Source organism: Pogoniulus pusillus, chromosome 34, assembly GCF_015220805.1.
Source record: "Pogoniulus pusillus isolate bPogPus1 chromosome 34, bPogPus1.pri, whole genome shotgun sequence".
In the NCBI taxonomy this organism is placed as follows: Eukaryota; Metazoa; Chordata; class Aves; order Piciformes; family Lybiidae; genus Pogoniulus; species Pogoniulus pusillus.
In genome coordinates, this window is record NC_087297.1 from 6,349,180 (window position 1) to 6,377,002 (window position 27,823).

General features: G+C 44.4%; 1 protein-coding gene across 5 annotated transcripts in view; it reads right to left on the bottom strand.

Annotated features, from left to right (window-relative positions):
- B4GALT6 (beta-1,4-galactosyltransferase 6) overlaps window positions 1-27,823 on the bottom strand; it is a 55,304-nt gene that overhangs the window by 20,624 nt on the left and 6,857 nt on the right. The window contains exons 2-3 of one of the 5 annotated variants that reach the window (XM_064170527.1): window positions 15,703-15,766; window positions 12,015-13,758 (exon numbers count right to left, since the gene is read on the bottom strand). In XM_064170527.1, the coding sequence (XP_064026597.1) occupies window positions 12,015-12,129 (115 nt within the window). In that variant the 5' untranslated portion in view covers window positions 12,130-13,758; window positions 15,703-15,766. Of the gene's footprint in view, window positions 1-12,014; window positions 13,848-15,678; window positions 15,767-27,823 lie in introns of all 5 variants that reach the window. The other 4 variants (XM_064170525.1, XM_064170524.1, XM_064170528.1 and 1 more) reach the window with 4 other exon arrangements.

Genomic DNA, 27,823 nt, shown 5'->3' on the forward strand with positions numbered 1-27,823 from the left:
CAGGAACTGCATCACACAACCCAGCAGCAGTAGCATGACAGCTCCAGATGGGTTGATATCTTCTTACAGCCCACGACAGAGAGCACAGCTACAGAGAACTGTTTATAAAGGACTGGGGCACTTCCAGAGGAAAACACAGCCACTGACTCCACATCAGAAAACAACATCACCAACACCCACAGAGACACAAATACCAACATAACTGTTCAAGGAATATAATTTGCAAGTGCCACAGTGATGGTTTTGGTTCTAAAATAATGAATGGAGGGACACCCTTTTGTTAATTTCTTGTTAAAACAAGGAATATTGTTGTTGAAAAGCCAGGCTCTGGCCATGCCAGGTGCTATGCAGGGCAAGGCATTTTCAAGATCTTGGCCAGCATGACTTGGTGTTATGGTTAACTGGAGTTTACACCTATGTCAAAGTTACTCAGCTGCTAGGATCCTGAAGTAGTCTCAACACACCCCCCCAGCCACTAGAACAGTGTGCAACAAAAAAAGCCTACAACCTTGGTCTGATGACCAAGGTGAGAAAACCAACAAGAATGATTCTTACTGGGATCCAAGACAACAGCTAACACTCAAAACCTGGACAAAAACTTCCCTGAAATTTTCAAGCCCATTCACTGTAAAGTAGCACTTTGAGTTTTCAGTTACTTTCTTACATTTGTAGCTTCCCATGTAGTTTAGGGGGTCTGCAATAAACACCTGGGGGAACCTTGAGTCTGTATACGAAGTCACCTACTCAACCTTTTCCTTCAGGAATTAACAGCCTATTTGCTGTGGGGGACAGAGTGGGAAACAGAAAAGCCTCACTGCTGTGAAAGCACCATGCAGCAAAAGCTAAAAGGTTTTTCCCAGCACTGCTGGGGTCAGAAATCCAAAGCACATGTCTCCAGAAACCTATGCTTCGACCTCTTGCTCACAGCCCATAAACCATTTCATTAGCTGCTTCTTCTTCCTTTTTCCTCATCAACATGACAAGCCCCTATCCTCAAACTCCCTGAACACAATACCACCTTTTTTAATGAGAAAGATCAATGCTTCTTGTTCTACTTAAATGTTCACAGCCTTGGGAATTTCTTTCTGGCTGCTGCCAACTCACAAGGATGGCAAACACTTCAGCTGTTAGACAGATGTCACTTGCTATGCACAAAGTGACAGAAATTATGGATGCTGTGCAGCCAGCAAGCACATTCTGCAGCATTGCTCCTGACATGCCTGAGATAAAAAATATGCTCCAGAAGTCACTGCAAGGAATATTAGAAAAACTTACTCAAACATGTCATTGTTGCAGCCTTAGGAACCTGATAGAGTAGAGAGCAAAGAGAGACCTTCAAACAAGTCGACAAGAAAACCAAGACCATATAGCTGTTGTCAGTTCCTATGGGAAACTTCACTGTAGTCCAGGTAACACAGACATAAACCTTGGCACCTGCATCTCCCTGTGGAAGAACAGCTTCCTTCCTCTGATGAAGACCAGAGCAAACACAAACACATCAGACCTTTGTGAGAGAAAAGGCAAGAAAAGACATTTCTCTCAGAAGCAGGTATCATGAAAAGACAGAACTAAAAAAAAACCCAACCAGGCAAAGTCTGTTGCCACCTTGGCCTAAGTATTCAAGAGCTGCTCTTGCTAATGGGAAGATTTAGCCCTGACAGGTCTTCCTCAAACTCTCTGTGGTCTACCCCAACCCAGCACCTCCTCCTCTGGGCTGATTTTCCTGTCAACTCATCATCAAGCTCCATCCAAATATGTAAACACAATGAAACTTCTTTCTACCACCTCCTGTCTGTGCACTCTCTGTCCCAGCAACCTAGGAGTCCAGCACAATCATAGTCAGAAGGAGCACAGACCTGATCAGTTTATTCCACATTCATTTAACAGCTGCTTAGCAGTAGCAAATGCTTAAGTAGCCAGTTCATTACTTCAAAAGCTAAAAGCATCAAGCAAAAATGAAAGATGTTCATTTAATCCTAAGCATAAATCTCATCTACTGGCAGAGGTTTCTCAGCAAAGACCTGTGAAAAAGAGCAGAGGTCATGTCTCACATCAACCAACAGCCACAGCAAAGCACTCAAGAGAATCCACAGTGGCCAGAAGTGTAACACAGGAATCCATCTCTTCTGTTAGTGTGGTGAGGGAAGGAGACAGCAGAACACAGAGGCCTGGAATTTGATGCCTTTCCACAGCAATCCTGTTTTCAGCTATCATTAGCACTTCAGTCTTCAATACTGGTCATCTTCCCAAGGTTTCCACCAACCCTACCTATGCTGTCAGGCATATGGCCCTGAAAAAAAAGTCAGCCTCAACATTACAGGCCCTGGATCTCAGGAAGCACTTCAACCATGCCACTATTTGCTGGAGGGACAATGCCGTTAGATAAAAGCAGTCCAGGAGGTTCCTGGAGTGCACTGATAGTAACTTCCTGACACAAGGAGCAAAGCAGCCAACGAGGGGAGGTGCTCTGCGGGAACTCAGGCTTGCCAACAAGAAGGGGCTCACTGGGGATGCAAAGATCCAAGACAGCTTTGGCTGCAATGATCATAGAACAGTGAAGCTCAGACTGGAGATGCTTCATTCAGAATCCCAGGACACTGTAAAATTCCAGTTCCAACACAGCTCTAGGGAATATAGGTCTTGCCAAATGACAGCTGTCCCTGAAGTTACTCATCTGCCCTTCATCATCTGTTTTCATAGGACTAAGGGGGAAGTTCTTTACAATGAGGGTGGTAAAATACTAGAACAGGCTGCCCAGGGTTGCGGTTGAGGCTCCATCCCTGGAGACAATCAAGATCAAACTTGATACAGCCCTGGGCAGCCTGATCTAGCTGGAGGTGTCCCTGCTGACTGCAGTGGGGTTGGCCATGATGACCTTTGAGAGTCCCTTCCAACCTGATGCAACCTATGACTTCTGAAAAGCCAACTCAACACACTGCATAAAAATCAACATGAATTCGAATGAGTTAACAGAAAGTTCTCCAGTAGTAATTGTAAATGGGGAATTATCTCCTGGGGACATTTCTAGAACAAGTCCCACGTGGATCTCTTTCTCATCTCAAGGTTACATGGTATTACTCTCAGCAAGACTGTGGAGTTATTAATACACTCTTGGCAGAGCTCACACATGGCAAATTAACACAGAAGTGTGAACAACTACATTCTACAAACTAAATACACAGCAAGTAGAGCTCAGCTTAAGACTGATTCTGAATCATCCCAGTCACCATTCTAGTAGCTAGGAATGTTTTCCCCAACTGCAGGATAGGAACAACAACACCCAAAGTAATACAATGCTGCTGTAAACTGGGTCCAGCTCACAAACTGAACTTCACAATGACCACAGATAAATCCTACACTAACATATTGAACTTCTATAGGATTTATTTTTACATATTTCTTGTTAATCTGAAGTTGGGTTTAAAATAGATGCTACAATAACAAAGGGCAAAAGTCTGTATGCCCTGAAATGTTTTTAACCTGATTTGTTATTGAATGTTTAGTGTCAGCTTTGCAGTATTTATAATTCAACAGTAAGTCCAAACTCATTTCATACAGGTGGTGTGGCTGCATGTTTGTTTGCCTCCTCCAAGGAAAATCTATCAGGAAGATACAGCTCACCTCACTCTACTAAAAACAGCAACCACTACTGATGTTTCTGGAGGCTAAGATGGAACATTCATAGGGTGCAGATGGACGAATCTGTATCAGCTACAAAAGACAGGCTTCAAAATTGCTGCAAGTGGCAGTGTTTTTTCAGTACTTCAGACAATCCCTGTTTGCTCCCTGCTGCAAAGGATGTGCCAAATGAATGAATGCTCTGACTGCAAGACTGAGGAATTGAACAAGTATCAGTTCACTGTTTATTTGAGCCACTAAGAGAAAACCTCATTGATCATGTCTGTATTTACAGGTGAAGAAAGAAAAAAAAAAGAGTAATCAAAATTCCATTCTTCTGTAAATATTTTTAGTATGATAAATGATACAATGCTCAATACAACTTCTCACACATCTGATTTTATGCTCCAACCTCAAGCTACTACTTGATTATATGGCAAGTCAAAAATCATTCCATAGCTAATTCTGAAACAGAATCCTGCAGGGATTTAAAAATCAGCACTGCTGTGAACACCACCAAGACAATTTATAGATTTACTTGTTGGTTTTTTTTCTTCCACTCAAAAGCAGATTCCATCAGAAACATAAATATTTTTCCTTTCATTTCTATTACAGCAAAATTTCAACTCCAGCTTTACAATACATAATTATGTTTCTGAAATCATAGAATCAACTAGGTTGGAAGAGACCTCCAAGATCACCCAATCCAACCTACCACCCAGCCCTAACCAATCAACTACACCATGGCACTAAGTGCCTCATCCAGGCTTTTCTTGAACACCTCCAGGGATGGTGACTCCACCACCTTCCTGGGCAGCCCATTCCAATGCCAATCACTCTCTCTGCCAACAACTTCCTCCTGACATCCAGCCTAGACCTCCCCTGGCACAACTTGAGACTCTGTCCCCTTGTTCTATTGCTGGTTGCCTGGGAGAAGAGATCGACCCCCACCCGGCTACAGCCTCCCTTCAGGTAGAAATACAGATATTTGTTCAGTGAGGACTTTTCTAGGCAGGCTGCCTTTGGACATCAACAATCAAATAGTGACAATTTAATAGTGACATTTTAAGCCTAAGCTTTGCCAGTTTTTCAGGATTTTATTTTCCTGTATTCAGTTACTGAGAAGCATAGAAAACTGAGGCACCTGGAAGTGTTTAAAAGACACAGAGATGTGGTGCTGAGGGTTTAACACCAGGCTTGGGAAACAACAGTTGGACTTCATGATCTTGATGGTCTTTTCCAACTGAAACAACTGTGTGCATGTATGATCTGTAAATTGGATAGCCCTATAGCTGTAAACTGAGTACTCCTAGTATCATCATAAATTAAACTTATAAAGGACAGAGGCACAATAAAGTGAAGGTCAAGAAAGATGGCTTCAAATTTGAGGAAAATGAACTGACCATTGGAGACACCTTGCAAAAATGCCTCTTTTGTATCTGAAAGTCCTGAAACCCATCTCTGCACTGTATCTGCATGAATCTACCACTGCATCCCACACGATGCAGTCATTCCACGCTGTTCCCCACAATGTCACTGCATAATTTGAATACAAAAGATTACCCAAAACAAGCTAAAAGCTGCAGAAAAGTAAGCAGAGATAATAGCTTGCAGCCTTATTGACGGAAAGGCAATAGATAAGCTACCTTTCACCACAGACCGATGTGGAAAGGGTTAAAGCTTTGGCCATGTGAGTAAAGCACCGCAGTTCAAAACAAACGTTTCCAGGGTATATAGCTTCTACTTATAGAAGGAGGAGAAGAACACATTCAAATAACTGGCTGGCTTAAGTGGAAACTCATTTCACATCAGGCCTCACAATTCCTTAGTCCTTGTGACAAAGTGCTGCACGCTGTGCCTGTTTTTTCCCCTTTCAGAGCAGCACCACATGATGAATTCTTCATGAAATCTTACAGAAGCAAGATTGCTGACTAATAACTAGAGTATTCCTAAGGGCTTTACAAAAACTATCAGATAAAGATGCAAACCAACTGATTCAGAAAGAAATATACATTTAGTTAAAGTTCATCTGCTGGTAAAAGTGACAGTCATGAATGACTGAGCTGCAATAATTTATTCAGCAGCAGGTGCTAGGAATGACTGTGCTGGGCCAACATCAAGAAACATCTTTGCATATCCCAGAAAAAGACAGAAAATTTACCCATGAAACCATCCAGGTTTATAATGAGCTAAAGCCTTAGTCAGAATGTCAAGAAATTCCTGATGACTGGAAATTAGGCAGAAGCACATGTAAGCCTCATACTGCTGTATGGACAGGAAAAATAGATAAGACCTTATTCATCAGAATTACACAGAATCGCTACGGTTGGAAAAGACCTTTAAATCTCAAGTCCAACCATTATCTAACTCTACCAGAAAACTGACTAAAATTCTTCTGTTAAAGGTTGTGGTTGTAAAAAACTACAGCATGAGCAAGAAAAGGACCAGCACAAGCTAGTGAAACTAGTCCTGCCTTCAAATGAAGCTTTTAATAACAGGTGAAACTTAATAAAAGCATATATCTGAGAATAGCTCCCAAACAACAGCCAGATCTGCAGACATATTCCTGCAGAAATCATGAAACAAAGGGATAGACAATATTCATTCACTCAAGAAACTTGTAAGAGATCCATGAGAACAACCGGATAGAAAGGAATAAAAGGAGATAACAGCAAAAAAAGTGAACATCTAGCATGTCCTGCAAAATCCAGCAGCCTTTTGTACACAGCATCAAAGGAGAGTAACAAAGGATTTGTTTTAAACAGACTAGCTGTACTTTTTTCTGTTTCAGTGCAGACCTCAAGCTACATAAAACTTAATGCCTTAAGATCAGGCTCTACTATAAAACCCTCAGACAAGATACTACCACTCGTGTATCACTGTATGCTGCCCTGTCTTAGCAACAGCACAACTAGCAGATTGATAGGAGCCTTTATTTAGCAACTTGTGAAACTGCATTTGAGGTACTGCATCCAGTTTGGAGATCCCAGGAACAGACAGAAGTCAGCACATCAGGGCAAGCCCAAGGTGGGAGCTTCAAAAGCAGAGTATATGATGCATGAGTAGCAACTGAAAAAGGTTTGTTCAGTCTTCAGCAGTAGTGGCTAAATGGATGATTGGTTTGGTTTTTTTTACTATCTTCAGCTATGCAGTAGAAGCACAGTACAGAGATGATGGAACTGAAGACTGAGAAAAGATACAAGGCAATGGGCACAAGGGATGGCTGAGGAATTACATTTACCTATTACAACTCTCACAGCTGTCAAACACTGGAACAGATCTTCCAGTGCAGACTCTCCATCACTGGAGTTACTCAAAACTCAACTGGACACAGCTCTGAGCAATTTGATCTAGTAGGATCTGCTTTCAGCAGGAGGCTGGATCAGATAGCTTCCAGAGGTCCCTGCCAATATAAATTATTCTGTGATCAAACAGCAAGTCTTCAGAACCACCAGGAACAATGAATATTCGCACAAAGGCTGTACCCACATCTATGCGCTCAGCAAACATTTACCTTGCTGATAGCATTTCCAGGTATTTTCTCCACTGCTGTACAAGGAAAGATAGCTCTCTTTCCTATTTGGAAAATTACTTCCTAATAACAGAATAAAAAATACACTGATACCAAATTGTGAGCTAAAACCCATGGAGAGGTTACCAAGTTCTACCTAGCCTGTGCAGCTGCCTTTTGGTTAGGGCTGCCAGAGTAGCAAAGTTTCAAAAAGAGAAGCAGAAGACCAGAAAAGAGTGAACTGTATCTGTTTTTTTCTCTATTTCAGTACACACTCAGGACTTGTAGTGACTGATGCGAAAGACAGACAGCATCTTCCCTGATCATGCACCACTCCATAACCAGATAAGATAACTACTAAAGTTATCTTGTCTGAGCTAGCCAAGTTAGACTGCAACTGACAATATTGGGAGCTCTAAGGTGCTCCTCCACCCAGTCTGGTAAAGATTCTCTGTTGAAGTTAGACAGAAATGAATAATCCAGATATGAGCAAGAGATTATTTAATGAGAACAGTTATGTTGTCCAATACCATTTCAGTTATGACACTAACAAAAAAATGGGAACAACAAAGATAAAAATTCCTCTGGCAATATTTAAATGAACTTGGCAGTGAAGTAAGATCAGCAAATGTTGTCTCTTGGTCATCAGTGCCTTGCCACTCTGCCTCATTCTCCTCATCTCTGGATCCTTTCCATGATGTAAACTTGAACCTAAATACATGTTCTGAACAGTTGTCAGCATCAGACAGAGACGATTCAAGTGCCTTTTATCAGTACTGTTATCTACAACATAAAAAAAGAATGTATTGGTGCCAAGATCCCTGCTCTCACCCTGCTTCTTCAGTCTCTAACTGCAGTACATCTGGGTATTGGTAACTTGCACTGAATTTCAGAACCACAGGCCATCTTCACCCACTAATTCAAACCCAGCAGCTTCAGCTAGTATCTTTTTTATTTCAGGCAACAGAGTAGGAGCATCATTTTACCTTGCCGTCCTATCCCTCCAGGTTTTGCTTCAAAACATCCATTCAAACAGGGAAAATGAAAGCCAAAAGAGGAATTAGATTTCTAACTGCTGATTACAGAAGACATCTACTCTTGTGTTTGAGTTCCTCTGGCTATCAAAAAACCACCAGGGTGCTGACATATCATAGAATCAAGCAGGTTGGAAGAGACCTCCAAGATCATCCAGGCCAACCTAGCACCCAGCCCTATCCAATCAACCAGACCATGGCACTAAGTGCTTCATCCAGGCTTTGCTTCAACACCTCCAGGGACAGTGACTCCACCACCTCCATGCCAATCACTCTCTCTGCCAACAACTTCCTCCTAACATCCAGCCTAGACCTCCTCTGGAACAACTTGAAACTGTGTCCCCTTGTTCTGTTGCTGGTTGGCTGGCAGAACAAACCAACCCCCACGTGACTACAACCTCCCTTCAGGTAGCTGCAGACAGCAATGAGCTCTGTCCTGAGCCTCCTCTTCTCCAGGCTGCACGTCCCCAGCTCCCTCAGCCTCTCCTCACAGGGCTGTGCTCCAAGTCTCTCACCAGATTCGTTGCCCTGCTCTGGACACATTCCAGTATCTCAACATCTCTCTTGAACTGAGGAGCCCAGAACTGACACAGCACTCAAGGTGTGGCCTGACCAGTGCTGTGTACAGGGGAAGAATAACCTCCCTTGTCCTACTGGCCACACTCTCCTGACACACGCCAGGATGCCACTAGCTCTCCTGGCCACCTGGCCACACTGCTGGCTCCTGTTCAGCTACTATCTACCAGTATCCTCAAGTTCCTCTCTGCTTGGCTGCTCTCCAGCCACTCTGTCCTCAGCCTGTAGCGCTGCTTGGGGTTGTTGTGGCCAAAGTGTAGAACCTTGCATGTGACCTTGTTAAATCTGATCCCATTGGCCTCTGCCCACTGGGCCCAACACTGATAGATTTGCAACCACCTCTAGCTGATCCCATCACCTGTTCTTATAGAAGAGGAAAAAGGAGGCACATGAACAACCCCAATATAGTATATGTATTCTTCTCAAATACACAAATCTTCTATTTGTCTACTGTGTGGAATATCTTAGCCTTGAAACGCAGAACAGCCTCTGAAAACCTCTCCTCATATTCTGAATGGGATATCTAAGGTTTCTATTTCTCAAAAGAACTAAAAATCTGTGAGGCCTCTACAAAAGAAAGTGACATAGAGGGAGTTATTGAACAAATAAAAATATTTAAATATAAACCATAATTTAAAAACTTGAAGTAATTAAGATTTTTCCCTCTAAACAAACTGTCAGTGTTCCAAACTGACACAGACTCCATTTGCCATAAAATCTGCAATTTTGCTTTAAAAAATGCACTAATCCTATTTTCTGATTAGTGAAGGACAGAGGGAATGTGATATTTGAGAATTCTCCAGTGTTAATGTCTTCTATACACATTACCTCTCTTTGATAAGCCATGACCTGCTTGCTAGAAAAGAATTCAAATCTATTACCCTGAGAATTCAAATTTTCACTCAGCTTTGACATCTCTCAACCCACTCACTTTTCTCCTCCCACGTTCTGTACACTACTGCTCCATCAAACACTGGGGAGTCCAACTTCTCCCTCTCTTTTAAGTTCCTCTGACCAGCAGGAAGAGAAACCAGCCAGGGAGAAGCTCCAGTTCCCCACAACACAATTAGAACTTTCCTCCACTGTGTTACTGCACCGTGGAGCCTGTCAAGAAAGAACACATTCTGATAAACCAAAATATGTTCACTAAAACATATATGGACATACAAGTTAGGACACATCCCAACCTCTTACAATTTAGCTGCAGGATGTATTTCAGGAAAAGCTGCTAACAGAGAAGGTGGCTTAACTTGGAAATGGGCATCACATCTTCAAGATGACAGGATGAGGTGACCAGTAAAACCTTTCTTATTGCTGCCATTTCTATATTCCTTCTCCCAGAAAGACCAGCACAACATGGCAACACTTCAGATGGATCCAAGATGTGCCACTAACTCCAGAAGTGTTAGGTTTTGATTTGCTTCAGCTGGATGAGTTCACAAGACAACTTCATCCAGAACTAGGGCCACAGACCAGAGAGCAGTAGCAGAAAGTGCTGTAATCTCACAGACTTAAGTACCTGCTGAAGAGCTCTGTACCATTAAAGCAGAGCTTGAAGGGGCCAACTGCAGTATGTCTGAAACACCAAGAGACACCAGCTCAAGTGCAACTTTTTTATCCTTAAGTTTGATCAGGCCTAAATAACCTACCCTGAGAACACTTTTGGTGCATACTGATTTCATTATACTCCTGGCACAAACCAAACTGAACAGAGACATAAACACTGATAGAAGAGCATCAAGATGAAGACAAGAAGGAAGTCTCATCACCAGAGGTTCTGGCTTTGAAGAAGCACTGCATAAGCCTGGTTTTAGTAAGAAAAGGATGTACTTCTAAGAAGACACCTGCTGGAAGAAGAAGCATTTAAATGATAAGGTAAAACTCCAACAGCACACATTATGTAAGATGTTAACAGTCTCACTTATAAAGAGGAATGAACTGCACTTTTGCTCTCCAAATTGTACACCAACTGCCTGCAACTAAAAAAGTCTACTCTGACGCTGTGCTAATGTCTCATAAAACTAAGGTACCTAAACGGACTCCAGCAGCACCATTCACTCACAACACTAAATTACATCTCGTTCAGTAGGGAACCACTGACAGACAAGAAACTCAGGAATTCCAACCCATGACACATTCTTTAGTATTTTTTGGCATTTATTTGAACTGTAAGAATCATTGGCATGTCACTATGCTAGTATGAAGTGCTGTAAGTACAGGAGAAGCAAGTGCACCTTGGAAGTGTTTGCAAGCTAAACAGAAGACTGTGAACAAGAGGAAGCCAAATGGGATGAAGACACTAGTCAATGGGAAACCATTCCTGCAGGTTCAGTCATCAAATCAACATGCATTATTTTGTTGTAATGCCTGCAGAAAGGCATTTTAACCACCAAAACCAAAGAGTGAGGAGACTTTACAGCTATTTAGGCAGCACCTGATAAGCAAGAAAAAGTGCAGGAGTTGGTGTTAGCATTCCCTGGAAAAAAAGGGAAACGTTGCCTAGGCAATAGATAACCAACAGAGTCAAACTCTGCAAAGCATCATAGGGGACACTGTTTTTGACAGCTCAGGGGTAAGGATGATCAGTTCTGAAAAGTTCACCCAGTGAAAAAAAAACAAACAGATGGTCCCAGAAAGAGCAGATGAGCAAACTAGGGGAAACAGCTCATTTTGTTGTGTCAGACTCAGACCTGCACCACTATTTCACGTAGCAGCAGTTCAATAGTCTGCAAAACCTGGAAGAGAGCGCTCACGAACACAAGTAAACAACAAACACCCAAATCACTTCTTAGTTTTTGTCCACACGTGCATTATTATTAGCATAGTTGCTAACGATCTAAAAGCTGAACGCGTTCAAGTGACTCCAGCAAGCAGTTTCGCAGTTCTTTCATGCCTTTGACCATTCATTTATAACACGACGCAACGGGGACCTGCCTTTTTGCCTGACTTTTCCAGCCTGGAAAGAACAGCATCTACCTACCTCGCGATAGCAGCTGAATCTTCTAGAGCGTTTGAAACCAACAGAACAAAGATGTGAGATTAACACACGTTACCGGAGCCCTGACGGCCCCGCCAGCCGCTCCGACCCTCCCCCGGCACAGGGATTGGCCTTTCGGCACCCCCTGCCCTGTGCCGCCCGTGCCCTCCCCGCCGCGGAGCCCGGCGAGTGCGCACCGCCGATGCCGCCCCGCAGCGCCCGCTGCCGCCCCCCGCCCGCTGGGCCGCGGCGCCCACCTCCGCCCTCACCCCTTCGCGAGGGGCGGCTCCCGACTCACCGATCCCAGGAGCCACATAAATGAAGTAGAGACAGGAGGAGGAGAACGAGAAAAAGAAGATGAAGGCCAGCATGGAGCGATTGGAGACCCGCAGCACCTTCCGGAGCACTGGCATCCTCTCTCCGCGCCGGCGGCCGGCCGCTCCACTCAGTCCCGGCGAGCCGCGGCGGCGCTTCCCAGAGGGAGCCGACCCGCTCCTCCCATGGATCGGGCAGTGAGGGGCTGACGAGGGGGCTCTGCTCGCCCCCTCCCTCCTTCCCGCCGCCTCCCCGGCAACGGGCGGGCCGGTTGGGGCCGGCAGGGGCAGCGCGGAGGCTCAAGGAGGAGGGAGGGCGGCGGCACTTCGTGGCCGGCCCGGCTGCCCCCCGTCTCGGGCGGCTGGATGGGGCCCGCCTTGCTTCGCGCTGCGCCTCCGGGCGGGCTGAATCCGCCGCCGCGGCTCGCAGGTGGCGGCCGGAGCGGGAAAGGGAGGGCCCCTAGCGCTGCCGCGGGGGTCGGGAAACCTTCCCGCCGCTGCTCATGCCGCCGGACGCCGCGGCCGCCTGCTCTCCCGCCTGCTGCCCCTTCACAGGCGGCGGCGGTAGCGGCGGCAGCAGCAGCATCCCCGCTGCCGGCAGGCAGTCACCTCCGCGCCCAGCCCAGCTCAGCCCAGCTCAGCCCGGCCCCGCCGCTCCCACCTCCCGGCGTTCTGGCAGGGAGCGCGCTGCAAGCGCGCCGCAACCGCACAGCCCGGCCCGGCCCCGCCCCGCCAAGCCGCTGCTACTGCGGCGGAGGGAGCGTGCGCGAGCGGCGGCGACGGCGGCGGAGGAGGACTGCAGAGCTGCCGCGGAAGCGCGCCCGCGCGGCGGAGGGACCGGGGTGGGGGGAGCGCCCGCCGGGGGTGCCGCGCTGCGCTCCTGACCAATGAGCGACCAGGGAGAAGCGAGCCCTCTCCCCTGGTTGGCTGCTGTGTGGACGAGCATTTGTGCTGGCGGGGCTCTGGGAGGTGCGGGGTGGTCTGGGCTGGGGGCTGCGGGCGTCCCTGCGGCCGTCGGGGCTGGGTGAGAAGGGAAGAGCCGCTGCGAGGAGGACGGTGAGGACAGGAGAGCAGGCATCTGTCTCCAGGCGCCCTCGTTGTGCCCGGCCGCCAGGCGAGAGATACGTTTTCCCTGCCCGGCCGCCTCGGCCCTTTCCGGGACAGGGTGGAGAAGTGACAGGTCTCGCAGGCGGTTGAGGCAGCACCGGTGGGGCATCTCGGCGACTGGGGCTGCCCGGGCAGTGCCCTCTTTTCGGCTGTTGGTACTGTTGTCTTCTTCCGTTCCCTTCACAATCGGCAGTGACAAGTGCGGCCACGAGCGGATCGCGCTGGACTTTAGTTGGAACGGGAGTGTGCGCAGGGAGAGCGCAGGCAGCCCTTCCCTGGGCAGATTAAAAAGCATTTCCCAAAGCTCTGGCTGAACCCGTGCTTTCCTGTTTTGCGGAATTGGAACGTGGTAAGCTACACGCCACTAGCAGTTTGCTCGGGAGCTCTTTGCAAAAAAAAAAAAAGTTTTAGAAGTCGGTAAGGTAAAGCTTCACACCAGGTGGCTGTTCTTCCGTGCCTCGGCAGCTAACCGCGGCTACCGAGAGTTGCCAGGTGATGGGGTCAAGGCTGCCGTCTCCCAGTTCCTCCGCAGAATGCTGTCACGGATGGAAGATGCGAGCCAAGGGGTTGGCAGCGGGCCCTGCTGTGCCTGAATGCACTTGAGATGGCAGCAGGACCTGGCTGTGTAAGAATCCGGGTCTGTGTTGAGTTCACTCAGACGTGCTCCCCTCCAATACATCATCATCTCAGTCACCATGCTGGAACTAAGGCTTTTTATGCATGGTTATATTAGAATCGTAGAATCAACCAGGTTGGAAGAGACCTCCAAGATCATCCAGTCCAACCTATCACCCAGCCCTAACCAGTCAACCAGACCATGGCACTAAGTGCCTCATCCAGTCTTTTCTTGAAGACCCCCAGGGACGGTGCCTCCACCACCTCCCTGGGCAGCCCATTCCAATGGGAAATCACTCTCTCTGTGAAGAACTTCTTCCTAACATCCAGCCTATACCTACCCTGGCACAACTTGAGACCATGTCCCCTTGTTCTATTGCTGGTTACCTGGGAGAAGAGGCCACCCCCCACAATAATTATTTCGTATTATTCTGTCCTGCTTTGAACTAGAACCAATTCTGCTCAGTGAGTTTACTTTTGAGCCGAGTCTCTTCTAGGTAATTGCACTTTCTGAAGTTAACAGGTTATTTTTGTTTCTAGAAGTGATAATGCTACCAGTCTTTAGTAGTCACTACAAACACTCAAAGCAGAAAGGCTCTTGCTTACACCCATTTCTATAGAAACCAAGGTCACTGCTCAGTCTTGTGCCTCCCCTTGAGCACCAATGTACCTGTCAACCCCACCTTGGAGTCAAATGTAATAAACTATTGTTTAACTACCTGTGTAATAATCTCTGCTGTGTAATAATCTCTCTTGCTTCTGTCTTTCCTCCAATTAATCCTCCCATGCACGTTGCCAAGTTTTACCTGACTGCCTCCACATTCTGTATTGTGCAGGCAGAAAGATTGCCTGGCTTTGTCTCACATTTTCTAGTTGTTTGTTTAAACACATTTGAAGAACAATAAACTACTAAAGTACCACATAGAATTTGCAGCTTTTACATTGCCTTCGTTTCTACAAGTTTAATCATTCAAGCTACCATCATTTTATCTTCCTTACACCCTGCCTTTAAATTCTAGTACAGTCATCATTATTAGCTCTCTGGTTGCTGACTATTACTTTGACATCACTTTCACCTAAGCCAGCCCAATTTAGGCTTGCTTAATAGCTCAGCAAGCAGAATGATTCTGCCACACTCCCTGTGAAAGAACTCCTAGTCAAACCACCTATTTTCCAAACAACCTCAGTCACCTGCAGCCAAGCCACAAACCTCCCTAGGTTCAATGCCACACTCGGAGCCACAGGTAAAGGATCAACTTTCTCCTCACCACAGGCAATTCCATGAAATCTTCCTCATTGCTTGGCTTCTGAAGTCTTTTCCAGTCACAGCTTTAGTTTTCTTCCTTGGGTAGCTATCTTTCTTGGCAGTAATAGAATGGATAAAGTAGCCTAACACCGTTAGTTTTGTTACTCATCCTACATGTACTGTGTCCAGCTCTGGAACCCTCAAGACAAGAAGGACATGAACCTGAGAAAGTCCAGAGGAGGGCCATGAAGATGACTAGGGGGTTGAAACATCTGCGAGGACACGCTGAGATAGTTGGGTTGTTCAGCCTGGAGAAGAAAAGGCTCCAGGGAGACCTAATAGCAGCCTTCCAGTATCTGAAGGGGGCCTATGAGAAGGCTGCAGAGGGACTGTTTACAAAGACCTGTAGTGTTAGGATGAGGGACAATGGTTTGAAATTAGAGAAGAGGAGATTTAGGTTAGATCTTAGGAACAAGTTCTGCATCGTGAGGCTGGTGGAACACTGAAACAAGTTGCCCAAGGAGGTGATTGAGGCCCCATCCTAGGTGATATTCAAGGTCAGGCTCTGAGCAACCTGATCTAGCAGAGGATGTCCCAGCTTGCTGCAGGGAGGTCAAACTAGATGACCTTTGGAGGTGCCTTACAACCCAACCCATCCTATGATTCTTTACAGCAGTTACCTTGGTGGGATTGTTCACAAATACCTTCAGTTTTTCACTGGATTTAAGAGCTTGGTCTTCACTGACTGCACTTGGTGGGCAGCAGCATCTGAGGGAAATACAGTACAATATCAGTTATCAATATACATCAATTATGTACCAGCATGTACTTACTGTATTGATACATATTGCTAACTGATAATACATATATTAGTGATCTGTAATTCTTCTTTCAAGGTCAAGAAGGAGTTAAAACGCCTTCAGCTAAAAAGCTTAGGGTCAGAAGCACAAGAACAAGCCTGACAATTCTGAGAAAATGGACAGCCTGTGTCAGATTTTTAGAGATTAAGATTTGTAAAGATTAAGACAAAGATTAATTATGATTACAGATTAAATCAAATTGTGCCAAGGCCATCTAGACTTGCATTTAGCAAGGGAAGTTAGAGTCCTTCAGCGTGGCACACAAACACATAAAGCTCACGCCAATGAATGCTGAGAACTAGAGTAATGTTCTTAAGCTTGGTGTCCTGTGACCTAACCTCATTACAGCAGGTATAATCCCATTAGTAAATCAGACACCAAATTGGAAGCATTTTGAGAATGTCTGGGATTTTGGGGTAGTACAACTTTGGCCATGAAACTTATTTTTAAGAACTACAGCCTCTTAAGCTCTAGAGTCAAAAGCAAGTTTGTAAGTGTGTTGTAGTTGCTACAGTAAGACTATTACTCAACAAGAAGGGCTGTGAACCTACTACCTTTCACAGATGGAATGAAAGGAATGAAACCTATGGCAAAGCCTAGTATTCCTTGCTTCCAGCATTCCTCCCCTATGTTTCCTAGGCTGTGATGTTTTGCAAAATCATTCTTTTTTTATCTTCCACTAGTCAATAGATAACAACTGGGTTCATATTTCACTGATATGTGGCTTTTCTAGCTGATACTGTTTATTTGGGGAGGAATTGGTAGGTTCTTTGGAGTAAATCCAGATTAATTCCCTATAAAATGCTTCAATTACTACTTCAGGAATGATTACCTCCATTGAAAAGAAAGGCAACTTTCTCTAACGCTAATCTTAAATCTACAGATCACAAGCCACATTCTAGAGCTAAGCTGTGGAACCTACAGAAGGAGGAAAGCTGTTAGCTTTCAGGAAGATCTCATTTTAACACTGCAGGTAGCTCAAAATAAAGTCATTTCTCTCAGTTAAAACATAAATCGGGGGGGGGAGGGGGAAGGAAAGATTTTGAAGGAGGGAGATGTTTCTGAAATCATAGAATCATAGAATCAAGCAGGTTGGAAGAGACCTCCAAGATCATCCAGTCCAACCTAGCACCCAGCCCTGTCCAATCAACCAGACCATGACACTAAGTGCCTCATCCAGGCTTTTCTTGAAGACCCCCAGGGACGGTGCCTCCACCACCATGGTTCTTCACCATGAGGGTGGTGAGACACTGAAACAGGTTGCACAGGGAGGTGGTGGAAGCCTCATCCCTGGAGATTTTTACAGCCAGGCTGACTGGGGCTCTGAGCAACCTGATCTAGTGTGAGATGTCCCTGCCCATGGGTTGGAGCTGGATAATCCTTGAGGTCCCTTCCAACCCTGACAATTCTATGATTAAAAGGAGTGAATCTGATAAGGATTATCTTGAAATTAGGCAAATTTTAAGTATTTCTTTTTCTGTAACTATTTGCTGTGCTATGACATGTGGAAAAAAAGAGCATCTTGCATTAGACCATATACAGATGCCTTTAAAAATAGCATGTGCACAGTTGTTTGTTTGAAATCTACAGAGCAAAGATAATGTGCCAGCAAAAAAAACCCCATTTTTATCCCTGTGGAAGTGCAGGATGAAGGGAGACTGATAAAAGAGTAGGTTTGCTATCTGGTTATCATGGGAGTTAGTCCGCTGCAGCTTGGACAAGTGAAAAACAAATGCCAAAGGAGACATATCCACCACTAGCTAACACAAAATACTATTTTCACAGAAATCAGTATTTAAATGGCCTGAATTGCTGACATGAGAATGAATCTGAAGCCTCTGTTTGCTACATTTGCAGTAACAGCCGTTCCTTAAAACACTTCTGGCAAAGGAGTGTGACTAAGAAGAGCAGACTGCAGGCTAAGCTCATGCTCTTGGACTGCTTCCCTAACCTCACTTTTAAAAATGTCATTCAAGTCTTAAAAATCAGAGGACAAAACTAAACTAAATCATGCAGTTGGGCTGGTAATCGCTTCAGTGGTGAAACAAATTAATAGAAGATTTTGTGGAAGGCTGCAGGACTTTTGCTTTGCTTTGTTTTTCATGGCTACAATCTTATCCTCGGGGAGGCAATTCCTCTGCATGTATAAATAGAAACAATCAGCTCCCACTCTTTCTGCTGCAATTAGGAGAAAAGCAATCAGAATTTGTTAAACAGACTTCAGAGGGAGTAGATTCTTACATCTTAGAAGACAGATGTTTTCTGGTTAAGCTTTCTGTTTAGGAATTGCACAAGTCACAGATCACTTCAGCAAGGGTTACAGTGGGTGCAGTTCCACTGCTTTGCTCACTTCTCAATGCCAGCTTGGTTTTAGTTTATGAGGTAGTGTTTAGTTTGAACTTTCTTAAGAGCTGAAGCAATGCCACTGTCCTCAAAAAAAAAAACCCAACAAACCAAACAACTCTCCTTGGTATACTGAGAACCTAAACAAGGAAGTCTAAAGTTTCCCTACAATGTCATCTTGCTGCTTTCCTGATCGTGCTGTGCAAGGAGGGAGTGCTGAAACTGAAGAAATGCATTTTCATTTATACAGCCTCGTTGTGTAGCTGATGCTGACCATAACTGTTGCTCCTTATACTTCCTACCACAAAATCCCCATTTGTTTGCTTATGATTTAATTTGTTATGACAAAATAAACCCAAACCAAAACCCTTCTGTGTAAAGTATCTTTCCTGCACTGAACTTTTCCCAAGCTAAGAGGAGGGAATATTTTCTATGTAGAAAAAAAAAACCTCAGAAAGCAAAAATCCTCCCCAGAAATTTAACCTCTTTTGCCTCCCAGGAGGAAAACCCACAAAGCCATTTGGTCATAATTTAACCTATCTCTAATTTGGAAGAGAAATAGTAGCTTTTTACTCTGTCTGCTCAGTCATGGGTATGAAAATCTTCCCAAATAGGAAGTGTTTGGAAAAGAATGGAGCTGCTATCTTAGAGCAAGTGAAATTCTAAAGGTTCTGCCCCCACCAAGGCTCTGCCAAGCTCTCAGAGTTTCAAAACCTGACAATAAAAGTGTGTTTGCTGAAAAGATTAAAGATTACAACAAGAACTGCAGCGTCTGCTTGGGAAAGGGAGGCATTCTGGCAGGAAAGGACCCTGTGTATATTCTACCTCATACAACAAACAGCCTTCAAAATCTAGAAACAGTTACAAAATGCACAGAATGTGCCAGGCACCATGGAAATACCAAACTGGACAGGGGTCTTCTTTTGAGTCATGTTCAGCTCTAAATCATCTAGGTTCAGCCTAGATTAGGATTATCTTCATGGCCCTCCTCTGGACCTTCTCTATCAGGTCCGTGTCCTTTCTGTGGTGAGCGTTCCAGAGCTGGATGAAGCACTCCAGATGGGGTCTTACCTTTCAGAACGTTTTGGGGAGAATCAAACAGACCAAGGGATGGATATGAAACTATATTGAAACTAAGGATTAATGCCACAGTACCAAATGCACAAGCAATTAGGTACAGGCAACCTGGACGATGTGTCTAGTGACAGAGAGAGAAAGTCTTTTCAATCCTAATGCCTTCCACACAGGAATGTAAATGTTCTCTCTAGCATACTCATCCTCCCTTTTCCATGGCTAACACAGTTGATTGGTTAGGGCTGGGTGATAGGTTGGACTGGATGATCTTGGAGGTCTCTTCCAACCTGGTTGATTCTATGATCGATGATCTATGATCTACCTCTTTAAAAGAGTTCTGAGCTTTCATGATGATAGTCAGCAGGATTTAACAGTATAGGAAGTCAGAGTCTTCTGGAAGACTAACATCCTTCTGTTCTGCTTTGTGTGTGTGTGTTACACTTAGGATAACATGTGCATTTGATTTACTTTGGAGTTCACAGAATCACAGAAGGTTGGAAGGGACCTTGAAAACTCATCCAGTCCAGCCCCACTGCCAGAGCAGGATCACCCACACCAGATCACACGGGAATGCATCCAGGCAGGTCTTGACTACCTCCAGAGAGGGAGACTCCACAACACCCCTGGGCAGCCTGTTCTAGTGCTCTGTCACCCTCACAGTGAAAAAAAAACTCTTCCTCATGTTCCCATGGAACTTCCTATGCCTCAACTTCCACCCATTGTCCCTTGTCCTGTCATTGGGCATCACAGAGAAAAGCCTTTCTCCATCCTCTTGGATGGAAGGAGCCTTTACATCTTTATAAACATGACTGACCCCTCAGTCTCCTCCTCTCCAAGCTGCAGAGCCCCAACTCCCTCAGCCTCTCCTCGTAAGGAGGATGTTCCACTCCCTTAATCATTTCTTCAGCTCTGCACAGGACTCTTTCAAGCCGCTCCCTGTTACTGCATTCTTTCTCTGTCTGCCATGAGGTTTTCTGCAGCTACCCTTTTCACATCACCAGGTAGCCTCTCCATACTTTCCAGCTGATTTCCTGAATGAAAAGTTCCAAATCAATTCTCCTGAGGGGGAGGGGAAAAATACAACTTAACTTCTGTGAACAGCAAACAAAAAAATCAGAAGAGAAAAATGTACATTGCAGAGACTGCACAGAGCAACCAGCTAATGCTGACACAGTTACCCAACATCTCTGTGGGCTGTTAGTCCAAGTTTCTAGTAAATTCTTTTCCTTATTGTGGTTGCTGTTGTCCTAGTTTTGCTATTTAGGTGTTTTTCAGAGCACTTGCTGTGACATTTGTGCTGTCCCTGATTGTTTTTTTTTGATTGCCTTACTTTCTTCCATGACCTCTGTTTGTTCTCTTCATTTCCTGCTTCTTTTTTCCTTCATTGTCTTTCCAGTAAACACAGAAGCTTGCAGATAAATGTGTCAAAAACAAAGCATTGGAAAACAAATAGTCTTGCAACACAAAATTGTAAGCATGGTATTTGTGGTTCAGTGAAAATGAAAATGTTTTCTAGCTTGAATTTCCTGAAAATCATCTGTCCATTTTAGTTATTCCTGTATTTGGTGTGGCTTAGTTCAAAATCCTTAGCTGATGATTTTAGAGCTCCTTATGTTCAGCTAAGTCTAGAAAGAGTTTAAATGACCCAAATGCCTCTAAGAGGCAACGTTGAACTATCAGATTTCCAGGGCTGTTCTCATTCTCCTGGATGCACAGGGGATTTGCAGACAGGTAGAGATCAAAATATCCAGAAAATATGGTGTCAGAGCCCTGCAAGGAGCTTTGGCATATCTGTGTCCACACAGGTTTCGTTGGTGGATCAGCAACTACATAGAAAACTTTCCTTTTTTACCAAGTATTGTGTAAAAGAAACTTCTCTTTTTTTTTTGACTGATGAATTCTTGGTTGCAGTTCTGGGCATTGCATCTCCAAAACGTATCACTTAAAAGGGTACAAGAAGCAAAAGAAGAGAGAAACAGAGCTGTGGGTGGCTTTTGTACAAAGGAAGTTGAATGGACACTTGCATTGATTCTTTAACCCTTGAATGGGTAGCTCAGCCTCCATTAGCTCCTTTTGCAGACCACTACCTTCTGACCTGTAAACTGGGCAGCATGGCACTGCTGTAGTGCACGTGGAAACCTTCAGATGGAAAAGCATATTAACTTATACACCTAAATCAGAGTGGTAGGGAGTGGGAAAGACCCTCAGAGGTCATCTAGTTCAACCTCTCTGCTAAAGAAAGTTCATGAGGATGCCCAGGATGGTGCTCAGGCAGGTCTGGAATCTCTCCAGAGAAGGAGGCTCCACAACCTCTCTGGGCAGCCTGGTTTAGGGCTCCAGCATCCTCAAAGTTACAAAGTGTTTCCTTATGTTTTCCTGGTGCTTTTATTGGATGATGTTTACCTGTCATTTTCTAAATTATAGAGAAAATGCTGAATTATTTTCTGCAGATGCTGCATTTTTGGACATTTCCTAGACATGCCATTAGCTGTTCTGACAAGAAAGCAGAAAGCAGACTCAAGAGTCTCTCAGCTGCTGTAAAGTGTCACGGTTCCAGTAAGCCAAAGATCAATCAGCCTATTTAGCACATTGTAGAAGACAAACAGAAATCCACTCTTTAGCAAGAGTCAATATTTGCTCTTGCCCCATTTATAAAACAATAAAATGTCAGTGTCTGGATAGAAGGGAAGAATCTTTTAAAATACAAGAGAGAAACAGATCAACTTTATTACAGAATGCTTCCCAGGGAGAAGGAAAAACCAAACCTATGACAGAGACAGGACACAAGTTGGGCAGAAAACAAAACAGCAGTAGGAAAAAACAATAAAAGGCACAGTGTGGCAAAAAGAAGGTGGATTCCTAAGAGATATCATTGTGCAGACACTGCTGTAGTTTCCAGCAGGGATAAATAGAGTATTTTTCTGCAAAGCATCAAGGTAAAGATGAGATCCATCTTTCAATCTCTGGAAATGCTCTTAAAATATTGCCTGAATAGTACATACCCAGCAAAGAGACAGGAAAAAACACTCTGGTTAGTAGAGAGCTGAAAGAAAGAACCTGGTTTCTCCAGGATGTTAAAAGCCAGAAATTTAGTGGTGAATAATCAATGTGAAACCATCAGCTTGGCTCCATTACGTTATATCATGTAGGTCGACAGGAAGCACAGAGACAGAGACAAGTATTTCAATTAAAGCTGATCCTGCTGCTCAGCTTGCAGAGATGTAAATCATACCTATGTTATTTGCCTCTTCTGTGAACAGAGCAGTGAAGTTTCACATTCCTGGCTTTAGAATTCTGAAAGACTTTCAATATGCAACTCAGAATGAGATAAATAGCCCTTAGGAAATGTTTGGGGCCTCTTCTCTCTCTGTCTTTCTACTCACTGTAGAGCCTAGACAACTTGTTTAAACATTAGCAATTTAATCCCATCTTTGGCATTTAGGAATTTTTACAGCTCTCATTTTCAGACTTCTCTAATAGACAACCAGGGAATATCAGGCTCTATGGAAAGACTGAGGAGAGGATGAAAGAAAATTAAGATCAGCCAAAATAAATTCACAGATTACATTGGGTTAGAAGGGAGCCTTGAAGGTCATCTTGTCCAGCTCCCTGCAGTGAGCAAGGACATCTCCAACTAGATGAGGCTGCCTGAGGACACATTGAGACTGATCATGAAAGTCTCCAGGGACAGGGGAGACAACTTGTTTCAGTATTTCACCAACCCTATTGTGAAGAGCTTCCTCCTTATCTCCAACCTATACCTACTTTGCTCCAGTACAAATCCATTGCTCCTTGTCCTACATGTCTGTAGATGAGAATTGCTCTTTGCTGACTGAGGTTCACTCTAGGGCCAGCCCTATCAATAAAACGAGGCCTTTCTTTCATGGCATCTTCTTCTGATCCCATCATCTCCACTGGCTGCTTTCAGCTGGCCTTTCTCTCCTACCATCAGCATGCTGCAGTGCCACTTCTAGAAGTGTGCTTTATTTGCCACCTAGGTTTTGCTGCATTGCAATTTAACGTTGTGAAGATCCTGTGAAAGAACATTGAATTCACGGTCACAGGTCACACTCCATAACCTCAAGACACTCTTTAATAGACTACAAGGTGACTACAGTGTAAAAGACACTCTAAAAAGCACTTTATGGGAGTTATTTGAAACAAGCACCAGTTCTTAATGACCCGACACAAAATGCCATCCAGATTCCATACCCTGATGCTGCCTTGCAGCCTAGGTAACTCGTTTTAATTACATTTCCAAGATCAGGAGTGCCAGCTTATTCAAATCAGCCACAGAGGTGGTGTCCTTGCCACTAAGCCAACCTAAAAATTAACTAGCAGACACACACCTTTGTACTGAGTGTGATGCTGATGATCCGGGACACACCTGTAAGCCAACTCCAGTCAGCTCTCCTGGTTGCTTCAGAGCTGCTGATGGCCTGCAGCCCATGGCTGGCTTGGGATTCTGTCCCAGCAAAAGCAGGCCAGTTCTTTCAATATAAATTCAGCAGTTATTACAAATTAATCTCCTCCTTTTCACATATTTGTTATATTTTTTTCTGAAAGATGAGACCATTTTCTTTCTGGAAGAGTTGCTGTGAGCTCAGGTTTGCCAAGGGGTTGAGTTCATTTCAGCTGCAAAAAGGACAGGGGTAATCATTTAAATTAAGAGTGGATAAGCTGTATGGTCAAACGTGGACAGTATGGTGAAAAGCTCTGCACAGGCTCTCTGGCAGCTTAGTTCTGGGGAAGCATTTGAAGTGTGGCACTGGGATTGGAGAGGGAGCAAAGCATTGGTGCAAGCAACTGCAGCATATTTTCTGGACTGCTGTTGTTAAGTGAAGTTAATAGAAGGTAGTTTGGGCACAAAACCTACACCCCAAGCACTTCTGAAGCATAGAAACAAATGGCTGTAAAGGAGAAGGCTGCAAACTGGCACACAAACTTTGATGGCAAACTTAATGAGCAGCACAAACACTGAAAGTGGGAGATGCAATTGGTGTTCCAGTGGCACAGAACTGTCATAGAATCATAGAATCAACCAGGTTGGAAGAGACCTCCAAGATCATCCAGTCCAATCTATCACCCAGCCCTAACCAATCAACCAGACCATGGCACTAAGTGCCTCATCCAGTCTTTTCTTGAAGACCCCCAGGGACGGTGCCTCCACCACCTCCCTGGGCAGCCCATTCCAATGCCAATCACTCTCTCTGTGAAGAACTTCTTCCTAACATCCAGCCTATACCTACCCTGGCACAACTTGAGACTGTGTCCCCTTGTTCTATTGCTGATTGCCTGGGAGAAGAGGCCACCCCCCACCTGGCTACAATGCCCCTTCAGGTAGTTGTAGACAGTAATAAGATCACCCCTGAGCTTCCTCTTCTCCAGGCTAAACAGGCCCAGCTCCCTCAACCTCTCCTCATAGGATTTGTGCTCCAAGTAATTAACAAAATCCTTCTGTGATTTCAAGACATAGTGCCCAATGCACTAATACCTTTTGTTTGTAGAAAGGTTATTTGTGTGTTGTCCGAAACTTGGCTACTTGGCATTGAAATAGTCTGATTTAAACTGTCTAAGTTCCCCACATCTATATTTTGAGCCTTATTTGCTCTGAAAGTGGAGAGTTTGTGCAGAGACAACAATCCCCCAGTAAAGTCCTTCAGGCTTCCCAGTATTCCCCCAAACAGGAGGGAGAGTAAAATCTGTGAATAGCTCAGAAGATCACTTGGATCATCGATCGTAGAATCAACCAGGTTGGAAGAGACCTCCAAGATCATCCAGTCCAACCCTGTTTCTCACTCAGCTAAGCCAGTTACCCAGGGTGATTCTGTAATGACAATGTAACACTAACGTTTCTAGCTTTTCCCAAAGAAGAAAGGGATCAGATAACCTTTCATTACCCACCCCTGAAAGCTGTGAGAAGAGCAGCAAGAGCATTTCTCAGCCACGTGTGTTTAATTTGGTTGCTCTTTCTGTATATTCAGGCAGAACAATAAAATCTCTCTGCTTGCCAAGGAGGTTAAGCATTACTCATAAAGGACATTGTCAGCTAGGACTTCAAAACGTTTTTACTAAGGTGTTGCACATAATAAAAGGATGCTGCATTGGTTACACAACTGGGGTATTAGGAAAATTAGCTCCAGTTTAATGTGCTTGCTTGAGCATATTTTCAAACCTGCTGAAATAGGCATAAAATTAGGCTCTGTAAAAAAAAGGACATCCCTGCTCTTTCCTCATTTCCAAGTGTAAATCAGCAAGAGGAGCTGGAGTGAAATACTAAAAGCTGCCCCCCAAGTGAAGTGAATATATTTAGCCTCTGCAGCAAAGTTCCTTTGAGCTGATCTCTGCAAAGGGAACCAGGTTTTGTTATCCCGTTTGCACAAGGCTGTACCTCGCTGCAGCCTGTACTCAGTGAGCAATTAGGCCACAGACACAACCAAGTGGAAGTATTGCACAAGCTGATTGCTATATGAACAAGCCACATGCTCCTGTGCTATGAAGAGAAAATCAGCTTGCATCAAAGTCTGATCAGCTGCAGCCTTTAAATAAAGCAGGAAATAATTCTGTCAGGTTTTTGTCTGGCCAAAGGTAGAGCACACATTTTAAGACAGTCAAAACAGTGCAAGCTCTTCAAGGTGGTTATATATGGACATCTATTTAAAACTTAGAATTTCAGTGTCTACTGAGTGTATTCCCATGACCAAGTCACTCAGGAACAGTATATCCTATAGGAATCAGCCCATGATAGCAGCATAAGGATGAAGTTCAACTACATAAACCTGGCTGGACTGTGGAACATTCCTCAGCTGTTTTTTCTCCTTTAAGAGGATAGCAGCAGTTCACTGCAGAGAAAATGTTCAATAAAACCCAATCCCAGCTAAAGAAACTTCCTGCTTTACTGTGTTTCTTTGTGCCTTTCCAGGTTTATAGGACTTCTCTTAGCATCTCAGTGCAATTGAATTAGCAGAGGGCACTTTTTTAGTGCAGGCAAGAAAGGATCTAGAAGAAGTAGGCTGGTTTTGCCAATGCTCCTTTTCTCCATTCACCTGCTTCTGTCTTGCTCTCATCCTTTTCCACTTTTTGATATCTTTCATTGAGGGGGAAGGAGGTGGCCCAGGGTATTTTTGGAATTACTGATTCACAGCCTTTTATGCTTCCCTATTCCCATATGAGTGCTGGTTGTTAGTGGGTACAATACCTGGCACACACCACAACAATACATTTGCAGCATCACCTCAGATTACTTTAGGTACTTGCCAAAATGAACCCCACACACACATTTAATCAGAATATTGTGGTTTCTTTTTAATGAGGCTCAGAATTTAATTCAAGTAAGTACTTAGTGTGTTCTCTCCTTCCAAGGTCAAGGATATTATAACTTATGTTTAAAGGGGTTAATGACTTGCAAGAAGATGGAGGTCCTATCAGTTAGCTTTGTCTATAACCTCAAGCAGTGTGAAAGTAGCAGAAGAAGAGACAGAAAGAGGCACTGAAGCAGAAGTTATTTCTTAGTTGGCAGTATTCATTAATATGTGGGCTCATTTTTGTTCTCAGCCAGTCAAATAGAATGCATTTTATTCTTATATAGCCTCTTCCTGCACAAATCTCTCTCTGAATTTCACTTATCTTTAATTTATAACCTCTGGGCCAGACTCTTCTTTGACATCCATCTTGTGCTAGGGAGCTCAATTCCTTTCTGTGGAATTACTCCCAATTTCAGAGGGAAGAGGGATGCACCTTCCCTTCACTCCTGCTCCATTAGAGCAGGGAGTGAGCAGCAGCTGTGCAGCTTCTGTTCTGCAGGGAAACACCTTCTGATCCTGCCTAGATGGATAGGAGATAGCAGCAGAAGTGTTACTCAGTTTAAAGAGGAAGTACAGAACTGTTAGAAGCAGACAGCCGTGCAAGGTGCTGCTTGCTTTAGTCGTTGTACATTCCTCTTTGCCAAGGGAAGCAGCAGCATTGCAGCTGGAACAGTCCATCCCACTTTCCAAGGCAGAGGGATCTTTATCTCCATTACGCTCACAGCACGCAACAGAATCAATACTCCTGAGCTGAAGTTTGGTCTCCATCATCAGTCACAGGCAGTACAAGAGCTGATTCCATGATCAGATTGAAGGGAAGCTGCCAGCTGCCATGACTGTCTTCGAGTAGCTAGCTCATGGACCTTGATTACACCTAAATGCTGCAATCTTGCACCAAGATTGCTCTTAGGCATTATGTTGGAATCAAACATGTTCAATTCCCAGTCACTTTGGACCTCACTAATATTCAGTAAACCCAATCTGACTTCAATATCAGATGCAGAGGCATGACCACTTTTCATGGAGAGTGAGATGTTGTCCACCTGTACTTCAGTTAAGCAATCCCACAGCATTTTACCTGGTGTGCTACTTTGAGCCTAGCTGGGATATTTCAGTGAGAGGAATTAGATTAGAGGTTGTGAAAAGGAAACGATGGTGACACTCAAACCATCACACCTGGGCTGGTTGAAGGAGGGAAAAAGTAGGACAGAAGTTAAACTCCTTCTTACACATTTGCTGTGCAG